This window comes from Herpailurus yagouaroundi, unplaced genomic scaffold, assembly GCF_014898765.1.
Source record: "Herpailurus yagouaroundi ecotype Mexico unplaced genomic scaffold, PumYag 250, whole genome shotgun sequence".
NCBI lineage: Eukaryota > Metazoa > Chordata > Mammalia > Carnivora > Felidae > Herpailurus > Herpailurus yagouaroundi.
In genome coordinates, this window is record NW_024412467.1 from 13,030,101 (window position 1) to 13,052,639 (window position 22,539).

Sequence of the window (22,539 nt, forward strand, 5' to 3'; positions counted from 1 at the left end):
TCCCAGCCGTAGCCCAACTCTTTTCGGTGGTTGACAAGACACACGGGAGCCAAGGAAAGGATTTTTTTTTTTTTTTAGACTTTTTTTTTTTTTTTTTTGGTTTTTAAAGAAACTGCATACATCAGAGACAAACAATAATTTAAATACCATGCAGTTTCTATATGTACAAAACCTAGGCCATAGAGATCCAGTTTAATTTGTATTGTATTTACATCGTCTTCCTCACACAGCCATCATCTGTTAAATTAGAACACAGGAGAGCGCTCCTATACGAAGACAAACTATGTACAGACACCCGGGGAAGCCACTGGAAAAAGCAACTGGTTTGGGGACTGACAGACAGATGGGAAGAAAAAGTCATCGGAGGTGACCTCCACCCACTGGCTGTGCACGGGGAGAGTCTGAAATCCCATTCATCGAAGCACACAGCACAATATTCATTCGGCAAATATAAATACACGTCCATAGCGGGAGAAAAATAAACCCAGAGGTTTTTTTTTTTGGTTTTTTTTTTTTTTTTTTTTTTTTTATCACACCTACCATCACGTTGTTTGGTTTCTCTAATTGGACATAAAGGCTAACGTTTTAAAAGTTTTACAGGGCTTTGGAGAGGAATCGATCAGCAATTTTGAAACACAGCAAGGAGGCCAACAGGAGTCCCTTCTGCCACAGGAGGTGGTGCGGAGCATGGGGCAATGTCTGCTTTCAAGAGGGAAACCTCTTGAGAAACTTCACATTCTTCCTCACACTGACCTAGAGGACAGAAGGCTCAACTGGGAACTGACACGCACAAGACCTTTGAGAATCGCAGCTTTTTTCAGAAAAGGGGATGCATTTTAAACCATCTAGCCCATCTCTTCCCCCCCCCCTTTTTTTTTATAATTGTCAATTTGCCATCTTAGAAAGTAACACCTCTTCCAGTTGTCCTAACGATATGGCAAAAAAAAGAAATTGGGATAGATTTCTAGAAAGACCTCAGGATTTCATGAAAGGGAGGAGGTGGCAGAGGGCCAACCTGTGGTCCACGGAGGTGGCAGAGCCCCCTGAGCTGGGCTTGAAATAATCGCCCACCCTGATGGCGGGTGGGATTTCTGTAGCACAGCAGGTGCACCCTAATTCCTGCAACTGACTTCTCCCAAAGGGTGCTCTTCGGGGATGGAGGCTGAGATTGTGTTCAATTTCTCCCCAGCTCCAAGCGGACTGCAGAACAGGGCACTTTGGGCAGGAAACCTGGGCTGCTGGCTGGCTGCAGGAAACGGACTTGGGCGTCACGTTCCCAGGGCATCAGAGGCCCAAAAATCAAAGCCAGCAAAGAAGCCATTGGCCTTCGAGGGAGGAGTCCAGGCGATGGAATGAGTTCCCGTAGGACTCGCTCCTGGGCCCGCGGAAGGCCTGGCCATCATGTCAGGGCCCTGTGAGCCGCATGAAGACAGCTGTGAGTTACAGGAAGCTCAGACTCCAACCCGGGCAAGGCAGGCACCTCCGCCTGGAATACGTGCCTGCTGTAGAGAAGTTAAACGAAAGAGCCCTACATCTTTCGTCACACCATTTGCACATTCAAACGTCAGTAAGCCTTTCGGGAAGACTGTGTTTACAGCCACGCTAAAATCCCGACCACGTTTTCCCTGAACTATCAGATTCCACATTCAAAGAGAAAAGATCTAGTGACGGCCCCTCCTTGGGCCAGGCAGCGGCGTGCTCACTCCCGGTGGTACGGGGACAACTTTGCGACGGCTACTGGGCACTGCCTGAAGAACTGCCCTGAGCTCCCCCCAGACTCTGCACAGCTCCTGGGTTAACGGCGGCCACAGGGGCTGTTAATGGCTGCCGAGAATACAACGGCCTCGCCGATGGGTGTGCATCCCAAGAGTAACTTGCTTCCCACACGTTTTGGGGTGGGAACTGGTCAACTCCTTTCTGTGAAGGCCAGTCTGGGATCTTTCTAAATCTCGGGCACGTGTGGAGGAGAGCAAGCCATTACCGAGAAAAATCACGGTAACTGTGAGACCACGACGGAGGTCCAGGCAGGGCTTGGTGACAGAGGGCCCTACAGGGTCAGGCAGGAAAACAGAAGCAGCCGCGACGGGCCCCGTGAAGAGAGTGGTTAGGGTTTGGGGGCTGTCCTTCCACTCACTGCACATCTTACCCGGGGTGTCCCCGTCAGGAGGGCACTGCCTTCCTGTGGTCCCAAGCGAATGGGACAGCTAGAGATACACCTCCCATCAGCTTTACCAGCACCACGAGGGAGAGGAAGGATGCTCTCCAGATGGGTAGGAGCAGGAAGGTACAGCACAGGCAGGTGTGGCTGGTGTTTGCGCATTCTGGCATATGCCAAACCCCGAAGGCCCTCCACAGAGACTCTTCAGTGCAGAGAAAGGAGACTAGGAGGCCATTGGGTGGTTCTGGAGTCCCAGTCCGTCAGAGACCGGCAAGCCAGTCTTTCAGGAATGGTTTCTGGCTTGCCTGCATTGGTCCTACACTCAGAAGCTGTTACCTTCCAACCCATACAGTCACTGGCCCTGGGGTGCGTGGAGAAAACGAACATCAGCCAAGCAGTTTCTCTCCCCAGCCTCTCCGTCCTCACCAGGCTCCTTACACTCAGATGCACCACTGCCACGGGCGTCCCACAGCAGTGGCCGGGTGCACAAGACCACCCGTGACATTTGGCTTTTTGAACACAGATGGGTCAATTCGAACTGAGCAGATGACAACTTCCCCTGTGCACACCAGAGCTTCCCGGGAGGCAGCTCCACTCAGTCTGAGGGGACAGGATAGGTGCTCAGTGCCGGCCTTCCATACCTGCAGCCCACACACTCTCGAGACAGTCGACCACAGACTCCCCCAGAAAAGCATCTTCCCTTTTGTTCACGGTATGGATGACGGCTGACGGGAGAGAAAGGACAGGGGTGACTGAGAACAGTGCTCCCTCTCAGCCTCCTCCTCCTAAGAGGCCCCCAAGTCGGACACCACACCCGGAGCCAGTGTGTTTGGCCAAGTCTAGAAAGCCAACCAGACCACGTGCACAGTCCATTCCAGGCCGAACCCACCGCCTCAGCTTTCTTTGGACCCAGGTGACAGACACTTGAGGGGAAGAGGTTCGCTGGAGCCTAAATGAACACGGCACCTGCCAGGCCTGGAGGGAGAGGACCAGGACCGCTCCGAGCGCCGGGAAGTCTCCACTCTGGCCTGCCAGTGCCCTCGGAGTCCACGGCGGTACCAGCAGCTCTGACCGCGGAGTGGTGACCACTGGGCTTTCGCAAAGAGAATCCTGATCGGGTTTCCTTTTTCTTCTTCTTCTTTTTAAAAAAAGGCAGTTCAGAAGATTTACATCATAATGGGGAAGTGAATAAATACCAGCACTTATGGTTCTTATAAATTTATGTTTCGAAGACAGCATAGCACTCAGGAGGAATTTGACTGTTAAGGTCGGTGAAACCTAGAAAACAAATAATTAAGTCAAGACCAAGGGGCTGCTAGAGATGCCTGATGCCACAGCCCGAGCTTCCCATCCTCAGACTCCCCGTGGCTGACGAGTGGCAGGTTAAATCTGGTTAAACCTCCGGCCAAAAGCACATCCCTAACAGAACTCCTCAAGTACTCGAGCCCCCACGGAATTCAACTTATGTTCGGGAGTAGTTTCATCTGGAGCTCCTGGGGGCCCAAACCGGACGGCCCTGGTGGCCCTCGGCCCACGCTCTCAGCCTGGACTCGGCAGCAAGGCTGAGCCCAGGCGCCAGTCGGCACGTCCTGCTTCTCTAAGTGTTCGCCACAGGAGTCCTAAGAATTAAGTCAATGGCTCTGCCACTAGCTAGCCATGTGACCTTGTATCAGCCCCTTAAATCTCTCTCTGCCTAAGTTTCCCCAAAGGAGGATATGGGCACACGGAATCACAGCAGCAAACCCACTCTGGAAGTCCTGTGTGGATTTGGTATTTTGCCCAGGCTTGGCTTGGGCTGACTGGATATCAATGTCAACGGGCTTTTCTTCTCAGCTTAGGTTTCCATAAAAACCCACTCTGGGGTTATGGGTGGTCTGGCACTTAACAGATCTTTAAGTGAAAAACCAGGCCTTCAGAAGGTCGCGGTGCTCCTTCCCCTCGATTCAGAAACCACAGCGGACCTTCTCTTATCCCCCACCCCTCCCCACCACACCACCTGTAATCCGGCAGCAGATGGCAGTTAGTTGGGAAGCAGGTATGACCATCTGAAGGAAAAAAAAGGGAAAAGAACCCCTCAATTTACTAACCTTGTTAAATGTCTACTCAATTCATGAACTTCCATTTCAGTGCTTTTAAATTCATTGAGCTCCTTTCGAATGGCAGCCTGGAATGAAGAGAGGTCCGTGAATATGCAGAAGAGACAGATGGAAGGGAGTTCGCTTATTACCTGTTTTGTTTGACAAAGCTGAACGACCCAGTATAAGTATGGAAAATGAATTCCTTCACTGGGAGGGGAAAGAAAATCACCTGGAACCGACAGAGAATCCCCCCGCCCCCTAAATGTAAATCGCAAATGATATCTGGCCTACTGCCCAAAGTGTCTTTTTCTTCCTCTCTCCGAGGAGCGCCTCCGGGGCAGCAAGAGGCCATGCAGATCTGCCCCACACTCCTGGGGTCTTGAGTGCACTTTTAAAGTTGTGGTGTTTTTTCAATGTTTTCTTTTTGAGACAGTGCGAGCAGGGGAGGGGAACAGAGAGAGGGGGACAGAGGATCCAAAGCTGGCTCCGCACCGATAGCATCAAGTCTGATGCGGGGCTCCACCCCGCGAACCGTGAGACCATGACCTGAGACAAAGAAGCTCAACCGACAGAGCCACCTGATGCCCCGAGTGCACATTTAAATGTCAACCCCTCATCTTCCGTAGGCAAACAATCTAAGCTCAGCACAAGCACTGTGCTGCCTCAGGATGGGTCCTTCTAGAAGGGGTGGGTCAAATTCCTCAAATTAAGGGAATGGGTGATTGCCAGCTGCCTCCTTTCCGTTTGATTTACAAAGACCTCGCTCTTTCACAGCTCTGTTGATTCGGAGGTGGTCTATGCCATTATCCAGGGTATGGCGTCGTTTGAGTAGCTGCCCGCTTCCAGCAGCACCCGTAGATGTGCTGTGGCTGAGGGAGGGCAGGCAGGCAGGATGCAAGGACAGACGAGGAGGTGGAACAGAAGGTTCTGACACTGCAGAAAACCTCACTTCCTCCCCAGGCACTGAAATTCTAAACATGCGCGCTTTTCCAGAGCTACTTCTAATGTTCATTTATTTTTGAGGGGGGGGAGGGGCAGAGAGAAAGAGAGGGAGACCCAGAATCCAAAGCAGGCTCCAGGCTCTGAGCAGTCAGCACAGAGGCCGACGCGGGGCTCGAACTACAAACCGTGGGATCGTGACCTGAGACCAAGTCAGACGCTTAACCGACTGAGCCACCCAGGCGCTCCCTCCCAGAGCTCCTTCTAATGGGAGTGCAGTAGAATCTTGGTTTGTGAGCACAGTTCATTCTGGAAACACGCCTGCAATCCAAAGCACTTGTGTCCCAAAGCGAATTTCAAGAACCACTGGCTCAGCTGTGATCATGTGACGTTCGGCGTCACGCTCTACTCACATTCCAAGATGTCGCTCATTTATCAAGTTAACATTTATTAGAAATGTGTGCTTGTCTTCCTCACAGTCCGAGGTTTTGCTGTATTTCCTTCGATGGGACTGTCAAGGCACTGAGAGGCCGGAAAGGCCGGCAGGCAGGATCAGAGTGGCTCCCCCCAGAGAAGGCAGGCACACCCCCCTCTGTGGGCGCCACTTCCTGTTCTTGTGCTGCAGCTCTTGAGGAACTGGGTCCCCTGAATGCGACGCACAACTTCAGCACGTGCACGGGGAGACGCGCTGTACTTTCCCCCCGCTTTTCTGATACCCTCCCTCATCCTCGGTCAGCAAGGGCGCTGCAGTCAGGCTGTGAACAAAAGGCAGGAGGCGCCAGGGCTCCTTCCTCTGTTCCCGTTTCTGTGACACAACAGCCTGGGGGCTGGGCCTCTGGGTCTGTGTGTCTGTCTGGTGGATGGTGGTGCCGGTTCCTGGGGTCACTACCACAGATGCCTGTCTGGGGAAGCGATGAGTGTTACGTTTAAGAGGAGGGCAGAGGCTTCCACTCCATCGGGACCTGTGGGTGGACCCACCGTGTGGGAGGCATTTCTGGAAAGCCTGCTTCTGGCCCCAGTGTTCCCACCCGCGTGCCGCGGCTTCCCTGTGTTCAAACTCCCTGCACTCCATCAGGCCAGAGTCTGCACTGTAGACGGCCTCGCCCCGCAGCCCACGTAAGAAAGGCACCGGCCCTGCGAATTCGTGGGGCGAAGGCAGGACTCAAGAGAAGGCCCCCGATGTATGCCAGAGTCTCCCCAGTGTCACCTGCACACCAGACGTGGTCATTATTTTAGATTTTGTTTTAAAAGGCCCTCAGCTCTCCAGTTCCTAACAGTGACTGGACTAGGGTCCCAAAGGATTACGCAGCAGAGGTTCATTTCGCTTTATGGTCCAGGGGACAGGTGAGAATTCCCTTTTGCTTCACTGCATTTCTTACAAAACTCAGCCTCAGATTCTTCTTGTTTTCCAAACGGATGACGGTTTAGCGTAGCGAGGCACGTTTTGCCGTCTCTGTGATTTGTGGCCCGTTTCTACCGTTAGGGTATAACAATCGCAGACACAGTGAGTTGGTCTCTCTTTAGTTTTGCGAATCCTACTGGGTGCGGAGGACAGCGTCCTCTCCACGAAGGGCTGCGAGAAGCCTGGAGCCTCGCACTCGTGAACCGTTCTGGGCCCATACAGATGTTCTGTTTCTGTGGGCACAGCCACCCACGCGGCCTCTCCTCCTGCTGTCACTCAGCATGACATTATGTGACTGTCGCGTGCCTTCTCTCCGGCAGTGGAGAATCAATTCGGTGACCTCCCCGCAGGTTATCTGGAGCCCTGGGAGAAGCGGCACCCTCAGCAGGCCCAGGGGGCGCTCGGCACCCCATGACGGCCACTGCAACCACGGCCTCGCTGCTGGTCTCAGCCCGGGGTCCCGGCAGCAAGCGGGAACGCCAACGCGGGGGGAGACTGAGGCACGAGGACCCCCTACCCCACTCCTCGCCCCTCGGCTTACTTTGTCGGCAGCGGTGAGGCGGGTCCACGGCTTGTCGGCCCTGCGGTCATAGTCCTGAGCGTCAGCCACCTCCACGTAGTCACTGAAACGGATGAGGATCTTTCTTTCTCGAAGTTCTTCCACTGTGGGTCTTTGGCTGAGCTGCAGGGAGGGAGAGAGATGGACCCGGTCAGCCAGAGGAGTGTAGACTGCTGGGTCGGTGGGAAAACGAGGTCCTGAGAGGCAACCAACACATCCCTCAGCAAGTGAGGGGCAGGGCCCGGGGTGGGGACCTAGGGCTTCTGACTCCTGGACCTGGGACTTTTCCAGAACTCAAAGAGAGAGGGCTTTATTATCCCCTGAGCTACCTTCAGGCTCATCCGGATAGACAGGTAGGCTGACTCTTAATAACACTGCAGCGTCTCCTCGTAAGCGGCCTGTCTGCCCGCGTGGGTGCAGGCGTCCGCTGTGGATTTTCCCACACCCGTACTGTGCCTCCCACTCGGGGACGGGAACCTCACACCAGGTTTCGGTCTCATTTTGGATTTGTAAGCCCATGCCCGTGTGTCAGATTGAGTGTGCTCTGCAGGATGGGGCTGGAAATCGTTTTAAATGCGTGTGTTTTAGACCCCCCAAAGGGCGGATGTGCAAACAATATGCAAATTCAGGGGTCCGCAGCCATGATGTACGAGGCCAGAGGGGACCCTGCTCCTCACAGTCTGTCCGCAAATGCAGGGCGAGGCTGGGTTTAGGCCAGGAAGGCATGGGACAGGCCTTCAGGACGGGTCTGCGGTGAGGGGTGCAACAACTAGGACGAGAATGTGTATTTATTTAGCCGCCTCGCGGTCCCAGTCACGAGCACCCTCCCTTTGTACTTGGGCGGCACAAGGCTGACGTTTCTATCATCGCTTCCTGTCACTGGGTTTATTTCTCCTGGAGCAACACCGTCACCGTGTCTTCAGGATGCTGTGAACGCACGTTTAACCGACGTTATTTTAAAGCACTTTTTCCTCCAAGCCCTACGCTGTATATACTTCTATCAACAGAAAGTGCAGTCAGATACAACCCCACCACAAAGGCCTATACAACACACACAGACGCACAAGTGAATCCCAACCACCCTGGCTGTCCTGACTCGATTTCCCGCGGCTGCCACACACCTTTGGTGGTGCCAGCGTGCTCCAGCCCGCTGCCAGCTGGTGGACCGTGGAAGAGCACGCGGAAAAGGATTTAGATGATTGCCTGGCTGGGATCAAACAGAATGGAGCCGGGTACGGCCAGGCTGCAGGCGGGACCAAAGCAGCCTGCGGCTCCCTCTTGGCCAATGGTGGGAGGGGGGGATGTGGGGGATCAGAGGCCTAGCGGGCTGTGGCCCACTTGCCTGGGCCACACGCAGCCCCCTGTCAGAGTGGTTCCCATCTGTGCTGAGGCAGCCCTGGTGTTCCTGGGACAGGACCTTCTGGTGTCAGTGCTGGCCTGTCGCAGGAAACCCACAGCTGTCCCAGGCTTCGTGGGGTACCGTGAACAGTCCGTCCGGACTCAAACACATGCCCTCTGCAATGTGAGTTCAGGCAGCTTTTGCACACTCGTTAAAATACATGCAAACATTTCCTGTTTCCCCAGCTACACAAGGACTCCTGCTCAACAACTCTTGTGCTTCTTAGGACTAGCAAGATTTACCGCGAAATGCTGGGCACATGGTGCTAATTTCTAAGCGTACTGTGACAAGAGGAAGGTTAAGCACGGAAGTTCTAGTTTATATTTCCAGAAATCATGCTCTGGATACTTTACCAACAGACTTGGTGGCAGTCTGGAGCGAACAGAAAACTAAATGTTAGATCCAAAGGTCAGGGGCTATTTTTCATGCCTGAGTTCCATCGGAGACTTTAGACACGATCTCTCCAAATCGATAAGGCGCTGCTCCCAAGTGCTAGGAGGGAAGGAATGAGGAGGGGACAGGTTTCTCCCCCGGAGGGGGGGGGGGTCTCGGGTGGTGTGTAGGCCACCTAACCAATGCCCCCTGGGACCCTCCACTGCGAGCATGGGCTCGTGCCCCTGGCTACTTAGTGCTCAGATGTGCCTTTGGCTTGCCTTTGGGGTACATGAACCTAGGGTCCTTCCTCAGATGGCGAGGAAATGATCTTTGTGGCCGAAGTCCGTTTTCTGGGGATGGCGGGCTAGAAGAAGGGGCGGGGGGGGGGGGGTGGGGGGGGCAGAGGTTGGAAGCATTATGTTTCAATCTATGGCAGAAATATCACTTGCAACCAAATACTGAAAAGTAAATTACTTGAGGCCCCAGATCCACTAATACAACTTGACCCAAGCGCACTTCCCCTTTCCCTCTCCTCCCTCCCTTCTTTTCTTCTTCCCATCCATCTATCCATTTAGCTAGCCAGCATGTTTTTTTTTTTTTTTTCCCAAAGGGGGAGGCTGGCATTTATTAAAAGACAGAGCACATAATTTTTAGGTTAGTCTCAATGTGGCTGAAGAAGACGACTGGTCTGTTGCTATCAGTGTCCTGTATCAGCTCCTGGCTCTCATTCCTCTTCCTACTGCGTTAGAACGAAATAGAACTGAACTGAGGAAACCTTAGGGCTGCGGGTAACCGAACGACAGCCATGGTCCCTGGCATCTGGTCTTGCCGTGCTCAAGGCTCCAGAGGAGAAAGATCTGCCCAGGGCCAGGAGGCACCACAGAATTCCCTACCTGCTGGCAGGCTCACATCTCTGTCGGCAAAAACAGAGGTGAAAGTGCCTTCCAGTCTTCCCCTTCAAAGCGGTTCTCCCTTCCCTTAAAGTCATTTTTCATTCCCCAAGCCAGTCCCAGGGGAGGGCAAATGCCGAAATTATAAGGCAGCTTTCCTGGGAGAAGGAGGGAGAGGGGACCGGGAGGAAGAGAAGGAAGTTCTCTTGCCTTGGAGACCTGCAAAAACGAGGGGCTATTTGGGGGCACCTGTCCCTAGCGGTACCCATCCTTCGGGAGATGGCGGGGGAGGGAACCCTCCTCCCTTGCCAAATTATGCAATTAGCTGACTTTTTGTATACTCTTTTTAAAAAGACACGAGCTAAATATAGTCTTAAGTATTTTCCTATTTCTAGCTTTTAGCAAGAAACCCCCAAGTTTAGGAGACTTTGGGCGCAGCAATCAACCCCAATGAATTTTATGAAAATGTGATTTTTTTTTTTTCCTGAAATGTCTAGACCTTTCTGTATCAGAAAGGAGGGGTTATCACCAGCCTCCTCTGGATAGTCTAAGTCATTTCAAGGACACACTTAAAACAAGGCGGCATATCTTCCCCAGTCCTCCTCACTACTCAGTCTCGGGAGAAAGGACGCCCTGCCTCCAAAGATGGGGTGGTCTTAGGGATTTAAAGAATCAGACCTTGACTTGGGTGAGGGCACCTGGACAAAGTGAGGTCACTTAGCTCTTGTTCGAGTTCCCAACCAGGGGGACGCCAGCCTGTCATCTGGCCTTTCAGGCTCTTGTTTATTTTCCTTATAATTGGGATAGCATTTGGCTTGTCACTGGGTATTTGGGATGCTCCAAGGGAGACAAAGTCAGAGACGCACAAATCATCACCTTAATAACTGGCATGATGTTTTAGGATCTCTGCATTTCTTCCTTTACATAATATTTCTAGGGAGAAAAGTCCATTCATAAACCTTTGAAAATTAATTTTAATGGGTCTCTTAACTGTCTCTAAGATTTGAGTATCTTTCTCTCAAGAAGGTCACTGTAGGAGGCTGATTAAAAACAGAACATAGTTCCATTTCCTGTGTTATCAACTGATTAAACTTGTCAACACCATCCAGGAATAGCCTCAACTAAGAGTCTGTTACTGGAGAGGCCACTCATATGGAATTAGATCCACTCGGGTCTGTGTCACACTGCCGCATCACCTATTCTGGGGGTGAAAATACATAAGAATTCCAGCTTTGTGACTTTAAGTGCTTTTCAAACACCTGCAGTAAATTTATCAGCTCTTTGGGCATTTTCCTAAATTCAGGAATTCAAGCTGGATCTGGCATAATAAAACCAAGTAGTTCTCAGTTCATAGGTAAGGCACAGTATCAGGGGAGGCAAGGAAAACTTACTCTCCCAGGGTCACAGCAAATAACTGCATTACATTTGAACTACCGATTTTGATCATGACGTTCCCATGCTTGGTGGCATTACGGTGAATTTCTCAAAAACAAAATGTTCGCGGTAACTGAAAACATAATGCACCTGACATCAAGCTGCCTGGGGGGAGGGAGGCATGGGTGTCACAGAATCAAGCAGTGGAATGTCACCAGCCCAAAGCACTGAAGGCCATGAAACTGAGCTGATGACCACCATCCCCGGGGGGAGTCCCAGAAAATCTAGAGAGCCGCTCACTCTCACAGCCGAGGCGCGGGGCCACTGACAGAACTTCCTCCAGGCCAGGCAGCTGCAAGGCCACCGGGGCCCGCAGGCGGCACGGGAGCCAAGGGCGGCCCGGGAGCCAAGGGTGGCCCGCGCTGTCCTGTCCCAGCTCCCGCCTGGAGAACCCGCTCACCTTTCGAGTTAACCTCCTCTTGATTTCTCTTTTCTCCTCTTGTTCCTCCTGTTCATTCCGAGCTGCAAGAAACATTGACCATGCTTTGGTTTTGGGAACAGTGTCACACGCAAGTGTACCCTCTGAACCTCTGCAGGCTCCAGGCCAAGCCCCTCACGACCTGAACAAGGGGAGAGCGAGCTCCTGTCCCCCACCACCCCACCGCGGCCACCCTCCTGCCTATGGGACGCTTTCCAAACTGCCTGCCTTGTTTCAAATTGATGGTGAGCTGGCTGACCTTACTGTGTTTTCCGTGTGTGTCACAGGTTTTCAAGTCTCCAGGCAGAAATGCCGGGCTGAGAAGTATGGCTCTAAGGCAGGGAGGTAGGTCCTAACAGGATGAGGGTGCTGTTAGCAGGGACATGGGCCTCTGGAGCGAGGCGAGGCTCCCTTCTTTGGACAAGACTCAGGCCGGCTCAACTCTGCCTTGGGCCTCACAGTGACTGACGGGGGCTCATTGTGATGTGGCCTCATGTCTGGTGCTCTGTGGGGACAGAACAGCCTGTGGGGGGGGCCTGCCACTGGCTGCAGAAATGAAACCAGGCACGGCTGAGGCCGAATGCAGCACTGGGCACGCGGAGAGGGATTTCAAAACGCTCACCTTTCGCAAGCCCTGATTCCATTAATTCTTTGAGTCTTCCAAGAAGTCCACAGAGCAGGTGTGAGGCCAGAGTGTGGGACACAATGGCCTGCATTTAGACTTTTAAGGAGTGTCTTAGGAGAGCAGACTTCGGAGTCTAAACGTTCTTGGCTTGATATGCGGGGTGACTTACTCACCAGATGTTTAAAGAGCCATAGGTTAGAGGGTCTGGGGAAGGGGGCAGAGGTGTGGAGGACAGAGAATGCAGGCTTATTTTAAGCAAAGCGAGTGACCTTGGGTACGTCACTTTCCTTCCGGGCCTTGGAATGGAGGCGAGGGTCTAAGCCCGATATCGTCTAGCTTGAAGGTCACAGAAATCAAACCGTGTCCAAAGAAGGTCTCTGATTCTCACCCACTGAATTCAGAACGGCATCCGTGAAGGCAATCTCCTTCAGCCTGGTCTTCGCATCAAATCACTGCTGCTAAATTATGTTTCAGTAACTGAACTCAGGGCACACTTGCCATTCAGTTGGCTCACGACTGGCCAGGTCGATAAAAGAGGGAAGCCCCTGTGCACGGAAGCGGGGTCCCACCCTGTTCCTCCTTGCGGGTCCTGACAGCGGCCACCACAACCAGAGGCAACTCACACTTCCAGCTGGAAGGGACAATGGCAGTTCAGAGCAGAGCTCAGGCCCTTGAGCGACACCCCCCAGGGGCACAGCTTGCCTGCTGTGGCTGCCTGGGGGGTGGGGTGCGTTTGAGGATCTTGTATGGGGGCACAGAAATGCTCACATCCTGCGGTGGGCAAAGGCCACCATTGGTCTCCACGGAAACTTGCCCCACAGGGCCCTGGCCCCCCACATGAGAGCCCTTTCCTTTGGATTTAAAGATATCCCATCTCCCTCCCAGAACTCCTTTAAAAATGCAAGTTTCGAGAGGCACCTGGGTGGCTCAGTCAGTTAAGTGTCTGACTTCAGCTCAGGTCATGATCTCGCGGTTTGTGGGTTCGAGCCCCACATCGGGCTCTGTGCTGACCGCTCAGAGCCTGGAGCCTGCCTCGGATTCTGTGTCTCCCTCTCTCTCTCTCCGCCCCTCCCCTGCTTGCACTCTGTCTCTCTCTCAAAAATAAACATTAACATTTTTTTTTTAATAGGCAAATTTCTCTTGGATAAAAACCCATGAAACCAGTCAGCCATCAACATCTTAGTACGAACTAATCTATCAGAGAGAAACTGGAAGGCAGAAAACAAGAAGAAGGGAGACCCCTGGCAAGCTGCATTTGCAGGTGGCTGGAGTACAGAAGGGGAGGTCTGGTCTGGAGAGTGAGTACCCAGGAGGCACCTCAAGGGAACTTAGTTAAAATGTACAGGCTCACAGGAAAGTATGGCCACGAGGGGCCCAAGAGACCACCAAGTCTAACACTCTTATTCTGAAAATAAGGATGCGAAAGCCCAGGGGAGTTAAGTGGCTACTCCCACGCCACGCAGCTAGTTAGACAAACAGTCCAGCTCTTTTTTTTTTTTTTCTCACTAGAATAAGCAGCCTCTTCCCCGTCATGCTTTGCTTGGGGCCAGCCCCTCCTCCTCATTGCTGGTTACTGGCCTCAAACTCCAATCCGGACCCTCTCCTCATCCTACAAGCCCCCTACGAGCCACAGAGGGCGGCATTCTGCGACAGAGCAGGGAGCCTTCCTCTCCTGGGTGTGTTTCTTAGGTCCCCCTGAGGGGCAGGGCCACGAGCCACCACCTATGGAATCTATACCTCTAGTTCAAAGCCATTTACAAACCGAGGGCCATGAATTCTCAGGCTGAGGGTACCAAGACAACCCCATTAGGCCACTGGACAGAGAGGCTAAGAAAGGCCCGTGATGTCATCACCTGCTGCCACCATCAGAGTGTGCTCATTATGTGCTCAAATGTGCACAGTGTCTCATTGGCTGCGGGACAAAGCAGGTGCTGCCTCCAGGGGGCGGGCAGGGTGGGGCTGGAAGGTAGCTGCGGGCCCTCCAAGCTCTACCGCAGAGCCGCGACCTGTGTCTCAACAGCACCCTCAGAGATCGCGTTCCTCAAATGACTCAGAGCCCAGAAAGCAAGGTTTAGAAGAATTTGTTTGAGGGTGTTTTCTTACACCATGAAAACATCTCTTGAGTAACCATCAGAACAGACTTAAGAAAGAAAGAAAGAAAGAGAGAAAGAATGAAAGAAAGAGAAAGAAAAGAAAAGAAAAGAAAAGAAAAAGAAAGGAAGGAAGGAAGGAAGGAAGGAAGGAAGGAAGGAAGGAAGGAAGGAAAACATGTTTAGGAAAACCAAGTTCCAGAATACAGAGGAAAAAAATAAAAGTTCACACGAAGGAGAAGTTCATTTCTGAGAAGTTTTGAAAACTGAAATGATCAACCTGTTTGAATGCGGTCAGGCAGTTCTTTCATTTGGCTGTTTGAACAGGATGAGGAGGAGGGGGCGGCTAGAACAAAAGGGGACCATGCGAACAATGTTTTCTGCTCTGGTCCCTGGATCTAAGCCCCTCAGGCTTACCAGACAAAAGTAACGGTCTCTAAGATCTGAAGGTCTTTCTAGATGGCAACAAAAAGTCAATGTGAGGACCTGCCTGAAGTCTCCCAGGGATCTGGGCAAGCAAGTAGGAGCTGGTGCCTTCCGGAAGCCAGAGGTGAGCTGGGGATTTTAGACCTCCTCTTTCTAAACCCCCTGCCCTTGCTGAGAGAATTATTTCTGAGACCTGAATAATCCCCCAGAGAGTGGTAGCTTATTATTTTTTTTTAATTAAAAAAAATTTTTTTAATGTTTTATTTATTTTTGAGACAGAGAGAGACAGAGCATGAGCAGGGGAGGGGCGGAGAGAGAGGGAGACACAGAATCCGAAGCAGGCTGCAGGCTCCGAGCTGTCAGCACAGAGCCCGACGCAGGGCTCGAACTCACGAACCGGGAGATCATGACCTGAGCCGAAGTCGGATGCTTAACCGACTGAGCCACTCAGGTGCCCCAAGCGGTAGCTTCTTTGTTTGGGGGCAGCTTGGAGGCCACTGAACAGCACGTAAATGGCACTGAGATTGGTTCCTCCAAAGAACACAGATCTGTGTTATGTGTCTGTATGTGTGTGGGTGAAGCAACAGAGGGGGAAGGACACACCCTTACCCGCCTTCCCACTTTAGGAATAAACGGACACCTGCTTTTCTTTGTCTCCAACAACGGAAAGGTTACAATGGATCAGGTGGCCAAACGCCCCCCCCCCAACCCTGGAAATCATCTGAAAAAGTTCTCTTTCATTTTATGGCATATTTAGCTTCAAAACCGTGAAGGGCATTCTTGGTTAGAAAACCACATATACACGAATTCCTAGAGACCTAGGGGGTATGTGAGGTGCGGGCAGCAATGAGGAAAGCCAACCTTGAAAACACCTGCTGAGAGCTGGGGAGGCAGCAAGGCTGGGAGCAGGGCGGGCAGGATGTCCACAGAGGCAGATACAGCAGGGACAGGTCCTCTGCAGGGGCTGCGGGCCACACGCCTGCCCCCACAGCAACTCAACAGCTCCCGGCAGCAAACCCTTCAAAACCCAGCAAGTCCCAAGGCCACAGTGGGGCAGGGGGGATGGGGGGTGGTGGGTAGAAAAGATCAAGCACATTTGAGTTTGGTCTAAGTGGAAATATCCAGCTGTTCAAACAGGCTTCACGTGGCTGGCGTGTGTGTGTGTGTGTGTGTGTGTGCGCACGTGCATGCATACACGCGCGTGCACATGCCATGACATTCCCAGGAAACTGTGCAATAGCACGTTATTTCTCTTTTCTAGAAATTAGAAGCGGATGTGTGCGTGGGGAGAAAGGGTCATGAGTGAAACTAAAAATAGTATTTGCTGCCCATCTTAGAAAGGTGCTGGTGGCAGGAGTAACAAAGATGGGGCAGATGTGGGCAGAGGGGGTTTGTTTTTAACTGTTTAAGATCTCCCGCCAAATGCAGGCATGCTGGCGTCCCTGAGATGTTTGTGTGTTTTCGTTTTACGCTGGTGGGACGCCAAGTGGATTCCCTCGCTCTACTCAAGTATCCCTGTGCCCTGAACCGAACAAGGGGCTCGTTCATGGTCTCTGGCCACAGCCAGGGTGACAGGCGAGTTTCTTTTGGGTGAGAGCATTCGGCAGGCAGGCCGTGGGCCAGCTGTAGAAATCCCGAGAGGGGACAGGAAGCGTTCTCCCTGAGAAATGCTTTCCTAGACTTTGCATTTCATGTTCAAAGCGGGGCGGGGGGGGGGGGGGGGGTGGGGTGGGGGGGGAGCCAGCTGCAACGGAAGGTCATGGTTTCGAGCCCCCGCCTTCCAGCGGCTGTCTGCCTCCTTTTAGCCGTCAGTATAGACATTTGTGGGTTCTCAGCCCATTTGGGTTGGAAGGTGACCCTAACCCTGCTCGGAATCATTGAGTGGCTTTGCTTGCCCTCATCTCGCAGCTTCTCTGACTTTACAGCCCACGAAAGGGAAGGTGGCCCTTGCAGCCCGTGAGCTTTGGATGGGCCTAGTGAACCCGAATCTGCCTTCTCTGTGGGGACGCTGCCTTGGCTGTTGTAACACGCGAGGAGGGTCAAGCATCAACCGGCAGAGCGGTTCGCAGTCATTCCCACGCGGGCACAAGGGACAAAGCTGGCGGCCCACGGGTGAACGAATAACCGACGCCACCGCAAGACATCAGCGACCGCCACGGGCTCAGTCACTTACGTTTTAGAATGTTCCTCTGCTCCAATTCCTCCGCGGTCGGCCTCTGGCTCAGCCGCCTACGGAAAAAATCCAGGAAAAGTTTTTGGACCATATCATATCCTCCTTGGGTCATTAATCTCTTCAGCCCTCGTAGATGCATGAGACAGAGTGAGTGGCCGGAGGTCCCGTTCCATCCTGTGCTCTGAAAGACCGGCTCTTACTACTACCTCATCCTCAGTTCCTCAATTTCAACCCCAGGAAAGGCACCGTGCGTCACGTCATGCCAGGCTGACCCTCCTCCTTCCTCCCGTCATCAGCCCCTGCCCCGCCCTGCTCCTCTGGGGCCTCTGGGCAAGTGGACTCTTCTCTTCACAGAGGTCCCTTTCTCTCCTGTGGCCTCTGCCTTTCTTCCCCAACCCCCCAGGCTACAGCTTGCTTCTTGCCATGTTTGTGCAGATCCAGTTAGACCATAAAGAGGGTCATGGCCCCGGGGTGACGAAAGAGAGCATGTCTTGTCTGCAAAGAACAATAGACGGTCTTCTTGTCCCCACCCGTCACCACCAGGGCCGCCTTAGACGTGGAATGACAAGCGAGCAGGAACAGAAACGACTCTCCTGTCGCCGGCACGGAACTGAGCCATAACAAGGGAACCATCACAGCAAGGGCATGAACTCTGCCATGATGCGGCAGTGGAGGGCGGGGACAGACCCTGGTGGCCCCACGAGGTGACAGAAGGCGCCAGAAAGTGGGAAGGGTGCCACACGGGAGAACTACAAGCTGGTACGGGCGGAAAAGATTCCAGGAATGAGTCACACAAACAGCGGGCCTCACCATCCACAGAGATGTTTGTGCGTTTTTGCTTTGAAGCTTTTGGAAGTTGGTTAACCAACCACCCGGCCAAGTGCAGCCTCCTGCTTCACCCATGGGATGAGGTGTGTGTGAGATGAGAAAATTGTAGAAGGAGTCCGAGGCTCCTCGGAGTCCTGCACTGGGACCTAAGGGGTGGAAAGGGGCGCTCTCCTGCTGCTTCTACAAATATCGGCGACCAAGTGTCTCTAGTTGGCAAGGTGTTTACACCACGGGATCTCCAGAGAGACCCAGTGTGAAAATATAAAGTCCGTGGAGTTAGCGAGTGCAAAGATCTCAAGTGCAATGCTTGAGGTCACTTGTAATTCTCTTCATTGCCCTGGGCCAAGCAATGGATCCTGTGAAACCCCAATGTCATCACCGTATATGCTATAGGTAGGGAATGGGCTTTGATACCAGAGAAAGGATTTCTGGTCAGCTGTCTGTAAAATCTACAGCACCCTGGAAACTGCTGGAAATTGTATTCCAAAGCATTTTTAAGTTTATAAGAACGTCTTCCCGTTCATTAGTCATTTTCTTTTCGAAATGCCCCATTAAGGCGCTATTTATTCCCACCGATAAGGACCAGCTGTATATATGGAAATCTGCAATATCGGAGGCTCTAAATTTGGACTCCGTAGTCTCGAAGCCTTTCCTAAAATAGCATTCTCAGACCTCCGGAGGAAACTATGTCATCGGTCTGGAATGCAGACCCCACTTGGCATGAGCTTCTTGCAAGCCCTGCCTTACCTTTCCCTTTCTCCTCCCCCAGAATCCTTGCCTCATCGGTAAGGGGTGTGCAGCCATCTTTACGGGACCACTTGGTGGAACCCAGGCTCTGAATGAAGCTAGGGCTTTGGGGTCAGTATGTTTCGAACAAGCCCCAGATTCAAGGTGGAGGTTGTATCCCAGGAGTTAGGCCAATGTTTTAGAAGCTCATGCCCAGAAGCGCCTGCAGAACGTTCCACCCTTGGCTTATGCTGAGAAGCCCATCGATTTCTGTTGCCAGACCCGTCGCCTGGTTCTGTGCCGGCTTTTTCGTTTTTGTGTTTCCTATGGGTCACATTTGGAGGGGACGAAACAATGAGTGAACTGCAACCAGAGCAAATTCTGTTAACGAGGCAGCCTTTAGTCAAAGATACATGCTCTCAAATGAGGCCCTGTATTTATGTTTCATTTCCTGGAGAGGGTCTGAGAACATCGAGGCTAATCCTAGCCATAAAATGCAGCTAAGCCCTCCCGAAGGACATGTGCTATATAATTAGCTATCTTGGCTTTGAAAATGAGACTGGGGGGCGGGGGTGGAGGCCTGCGTGGCTCAGTCCGTTGAGCGTCCGACTCTTGACTGTGGCTCAGGTCGTGATCTCACGGTTCGTGGGATCGAGCTGCCCCACAATGGGTTCCAGGCTGATACTGCGCACAGCCTGCTCGGGATTCTCTTCCCCTTGCTCTCGGCCCCTCCCCTGCACATGCTCTCTCTCTCTCAAAAATAAATAAGCTATAAAAAAAATGAGATTGGGGAGGAAAATGATCCTGTGGCTTTGTGAGGATAAGGCACAGAACAGCTCAGGAGGTCGAGGATCTGGGTTCTAGCTGTGGCTCGGCTCTGAACCGACTTGCCGTGGACAAGGTATTGGACTCCGTTCTTTTCCCTGCAAAGAGTAAACAGCAATTTAAGAGGCTAAGGCTGATTTAATGCCTATTATGTGCAGGAGTGGTTCTTAGAAGCAGCTGCCATATACTCAGCCCCATCCAAACATAAATTCATTTATTCGTTATTTATTGAGGGCCAGTTCTGTGCTAGGTTCTGTGTTAGGCACTGGATGAGTAAAGACAGATCAAGGCCTTGCCTCTGGGGGAAGCAGTCATTAATCAAATAGTCACGGGAGTAAGTATGGAATGTGACTGTAGTGAGAGCTTCCTACAGGAGGCACCGGGGCAGTGTCTCTGGCATCTGACCCGATTGGGCTGGGAGAGGGGTCCCGGGGGGAAGTCACATCGCACCCCAATCTGAAGAACAGAGGAAGCCAGTTTGCCGGGGTGGAGAGCAAGGGGAAGAAGGAAGGCGGGCGAGGCCGTGTAGCCCAGGGAAGCTGTGTTCAGGGTTCTGATCTTTTCTCAAGGAGCCAACAGGAAGCCGCGAAGGGTTTACGTTTTAGATAAAGTGGGTCACATTTCAGCTTTACAACACATCTCCTTGGCTGTCCTATGGAGAAGGGGCTGGGGATGGGGGGGGGGGCGGGCAAGAGGCAGTTGGGAAAGAGGCCCTGGGAGGCTACTGGCCACCTGCTGGGGGAGGACGGTCACCCAGGCTGGGCTGTGGCGGCTGAGGCGCTCGCGCTTAGGAAGCCAAGTTGACAATCCACGGAGACGGAGCCTAGATGGACAGGGTGGGGAGAAGCAGGTGTGTGTGGGGGGGAGATCCGTCCGTCCGTCTATCTTAGGTTTCGTGACGTAACACAACTGGGTGGATGGTAACGCCGTTCGCTGAGACGGGAACACTGGAAGGGAGGCGGGGCTTTGTGGAGGAGGACAGGAAGGGTGGAAGGGAGCCACGAGTTTGAGTTTGGATCTGCTGAGTCAGAATGCTTCTGTACCACCCACGTGGCAAGGTCAAGTAGGCGGCGGCACGCACTGAGCTCAGTGGGGAGCAGAGGTCTGGGCCACCGACAGAGACCCGTGGCTGGTCTGCACTACGGAGAATCTTCAAAGCCAGGAGCGTGACGGGGCATGGCCTGAGAAGGCGAGAGGCTGTAGGCCGGAACCTCACAGAATCCCACCATTTACGGTGCAGACCGAGCCAGACGAACCCGCCAGGGGTCAGAGAAGGGCAGTGCGTGAGGGTGGGAGAAGACCGAGGATGTCCCATCCCGGGAGCGAGGGGGGAAGACGTGCCTGGCCAACAGAGGGAGGTGACGCTGGAAAGGCTGGTGAGGCTGGAAAAGCACAGGGTGCAGGCCGTTAGCAAGCTTGCCTGGCGCTCTTTTAGGGAGTGCAGGGGACGGAGGCCAGGCTGCAGCAGGTTGAGAACGGGGGGTGAGAAAACAGACGAGTATGGGTGACTCTTCCCCAAGCCTGGCTGGACAAGAGGGTGCAGGTGCAGGGGGCGCCGGTGAGGCTCACGCCGTTTCCTGGAAAGACTCCAGATGAGGTGGTGCTGGTGAGAAGCTGCCTATGGAGGGAGGGAGAGGGTTCAGCTGGTAGTGTAGGAGCCCCGAGGAGGCAGGAGGGGTTGGGGTCCGGGGACAGAGAAGGAAGGCCTTACTTCTCACATGGGGGAGGGATGGCTCTTTACCATGATGGAGCAGGACGGAGTGTGTTGTATGTAGGAGGGTGAGTTTGGTATCAGAATTCAGGAAGAGTTCCCAACGGATGGCTCTCACGTACTGTGCAACACAAGTACGTTGGTCTACGACAAAGATGACTTACATCAGCAGAGAGTATTCTCTTTCCTTGACAGATCTGTCTTTGCACAGAGCCAAGTTCATAAACCAAAGGGACGATAAAGCTCCAGCTTCAGAATTCTCGCGACCAGCATCTTAGGGAAGGACCCAGGGCAGCCTGGCATGGTCCATGTAAGGCAGCCACCTGCTTGGCTCCTTTCGAGATCTACCTTGTGCAGAAAGAGTGGTTACTAGAAAGCCAGACGGCAGAGCACAATTACTGTATGAATGAAGCGGTCAGTTTTATGAGTAATCCCAAGCTGCTGACGACTCCAGAATAAGGACAGAGGTGTGGGGCGCCTGAGTGGCTCAGTCAGTTAAGCCTCCGACTCTTGGTTTCAGCTCACAGTTCGTGAGATCGAGCCCCGCGTCAGGCTCCATCCAGCGCAGAGGCTGCTTGGGATTCTCTCTTTCTCCCTCTCCCTCTCTCTCTCTCTCTCTGTCCCTCCTCCACTCACCCATTTGCTGTCTCTCAAAACAAAAAAAGAAAGAAAACGACAGAGGTGCTTTCTGAATGCGCTGTATCTTACCCCTGATTCGATGGTACAATTTAATTTGATTTAAACTCCCATTAACTCTTGGGATGAGCACGGGGTGCTGTATGGAAACCAATTTGACAATAAATGTCATATTAAAAAAAAAAATAAACTCACATTAACTTTAAAAAGTTGTTCCTGACTAGGTATTCAGACACGGCCATTTATATGCTAGACGGTAAGAGAAACATTCTTAGGAGTTAAACTTTTATATAAAGTGAACTATCCAAAAGTAGAAGTTTAAAACGTGCGCGCAAGTGACCTGTTTAAATCGCTTTGCTGTTACATGTGTGGCCCTGGTTTACAAGACAGCTCTGACCTGCAAAATTGTTTGCACTCCTCAGATGATTTCTTCTTTACCACGGGCCACAGCGAAATGATCTGCATTGGCCGCAAACCGAAAAGTCACGGAGTTCCTGTTTAAATGCCACACGCCATCAATGGCCACATGCCAGCCCCCGATCTCAGCCTTCTATTTAAGAATGGATTTTGTGTATTATTAGTGTGAAAGACTCTATGCTGGTGACCACAAGAAACAACCAAATGAACGAAGGCTCTTCTTTCTGCGTGAAAAGACTGTGAAAAACAAACAAGCCCGAAGCTCATGGCAACGTGGGATTTGCCTCGGAATAAGGAGACGCTAGAGAACGAAGTGTCCAGACGCTTTAAATGTATGCAGAGCAGGGGAGGCTGTCTCCCCAGAGAAGTGACGAAACCCCGGTAGGTTTGGCTGCTCTGGCTCTTGATGGGGACAGGGATTTGTTCTGCC

General features: G+C 52.5%; 1 protein-coding gene and 1 long non-coding RNA gene across 12 annotated transcripts in view; one reads left to right on the plus strand and one right to left on the minus strand.

Annotated features, from left to right (window-relative positions):
- Positions 1-460: 460 nt before the first annotated feature.
- Positions 461-22,539, minus strand: part of PHACTR1 (phosphatase and actin regulator 1) — a 567,250-nt gene continuing 545,171 nt past the window's right edge. For all 10 annotated transcript variants that reach the window (XM_040460558.1, XM_040460556.1, XM_040460562.1 and 7 more), the window contains 5 exons: positions 16,967-17,022; positions 11,635-11,696; positions 7,119-7,259; positions 4,246-4,322; positions 461-3,436 (listed from right to left, as the gene is read on the minus strand). In XM_040460558.1, the coding sequence (XP_040316492.1) occupies positions 3,421-3,436; positions 4,246-4,322; positions 7,119-7,259; positions 11,635-11,696; positions 16,967-17,022 (352 nt within the window). In that variant the 3' untranslated portion in view covers positions 461-3,420. The remainder of the gene's footprint in view (positions 3,437-4,245; positions 4,323-7,118; positions 7,260-11,634; positions 11,697-16,966; positions 17,023-22,539) is intronic.
- The window catches only part of LOC121020506 (uncharacterized), a 14,012-nt gene continuing 3,384 nt past the window's right edge, over positions 11,912-22,539 (plus strand). Inside the window, exons 1-3 of one of the 2 annotated variants that reach the window (XR_005786168.1) lie at positions 11,912-12,332; positions 13,407-14,917; positions 22,274-22,533. This is a non-coding gene — a long non-coding RNA (uncharacterized LOC121020506). Of the gene's footprint in view, positions 12,333-13,406; positions 14,918-22,273; positions 22,534-22,539 lie in introns of those variants that run through there. The other variant, XR_005786169.1, reaches the window with a different exon arrangement.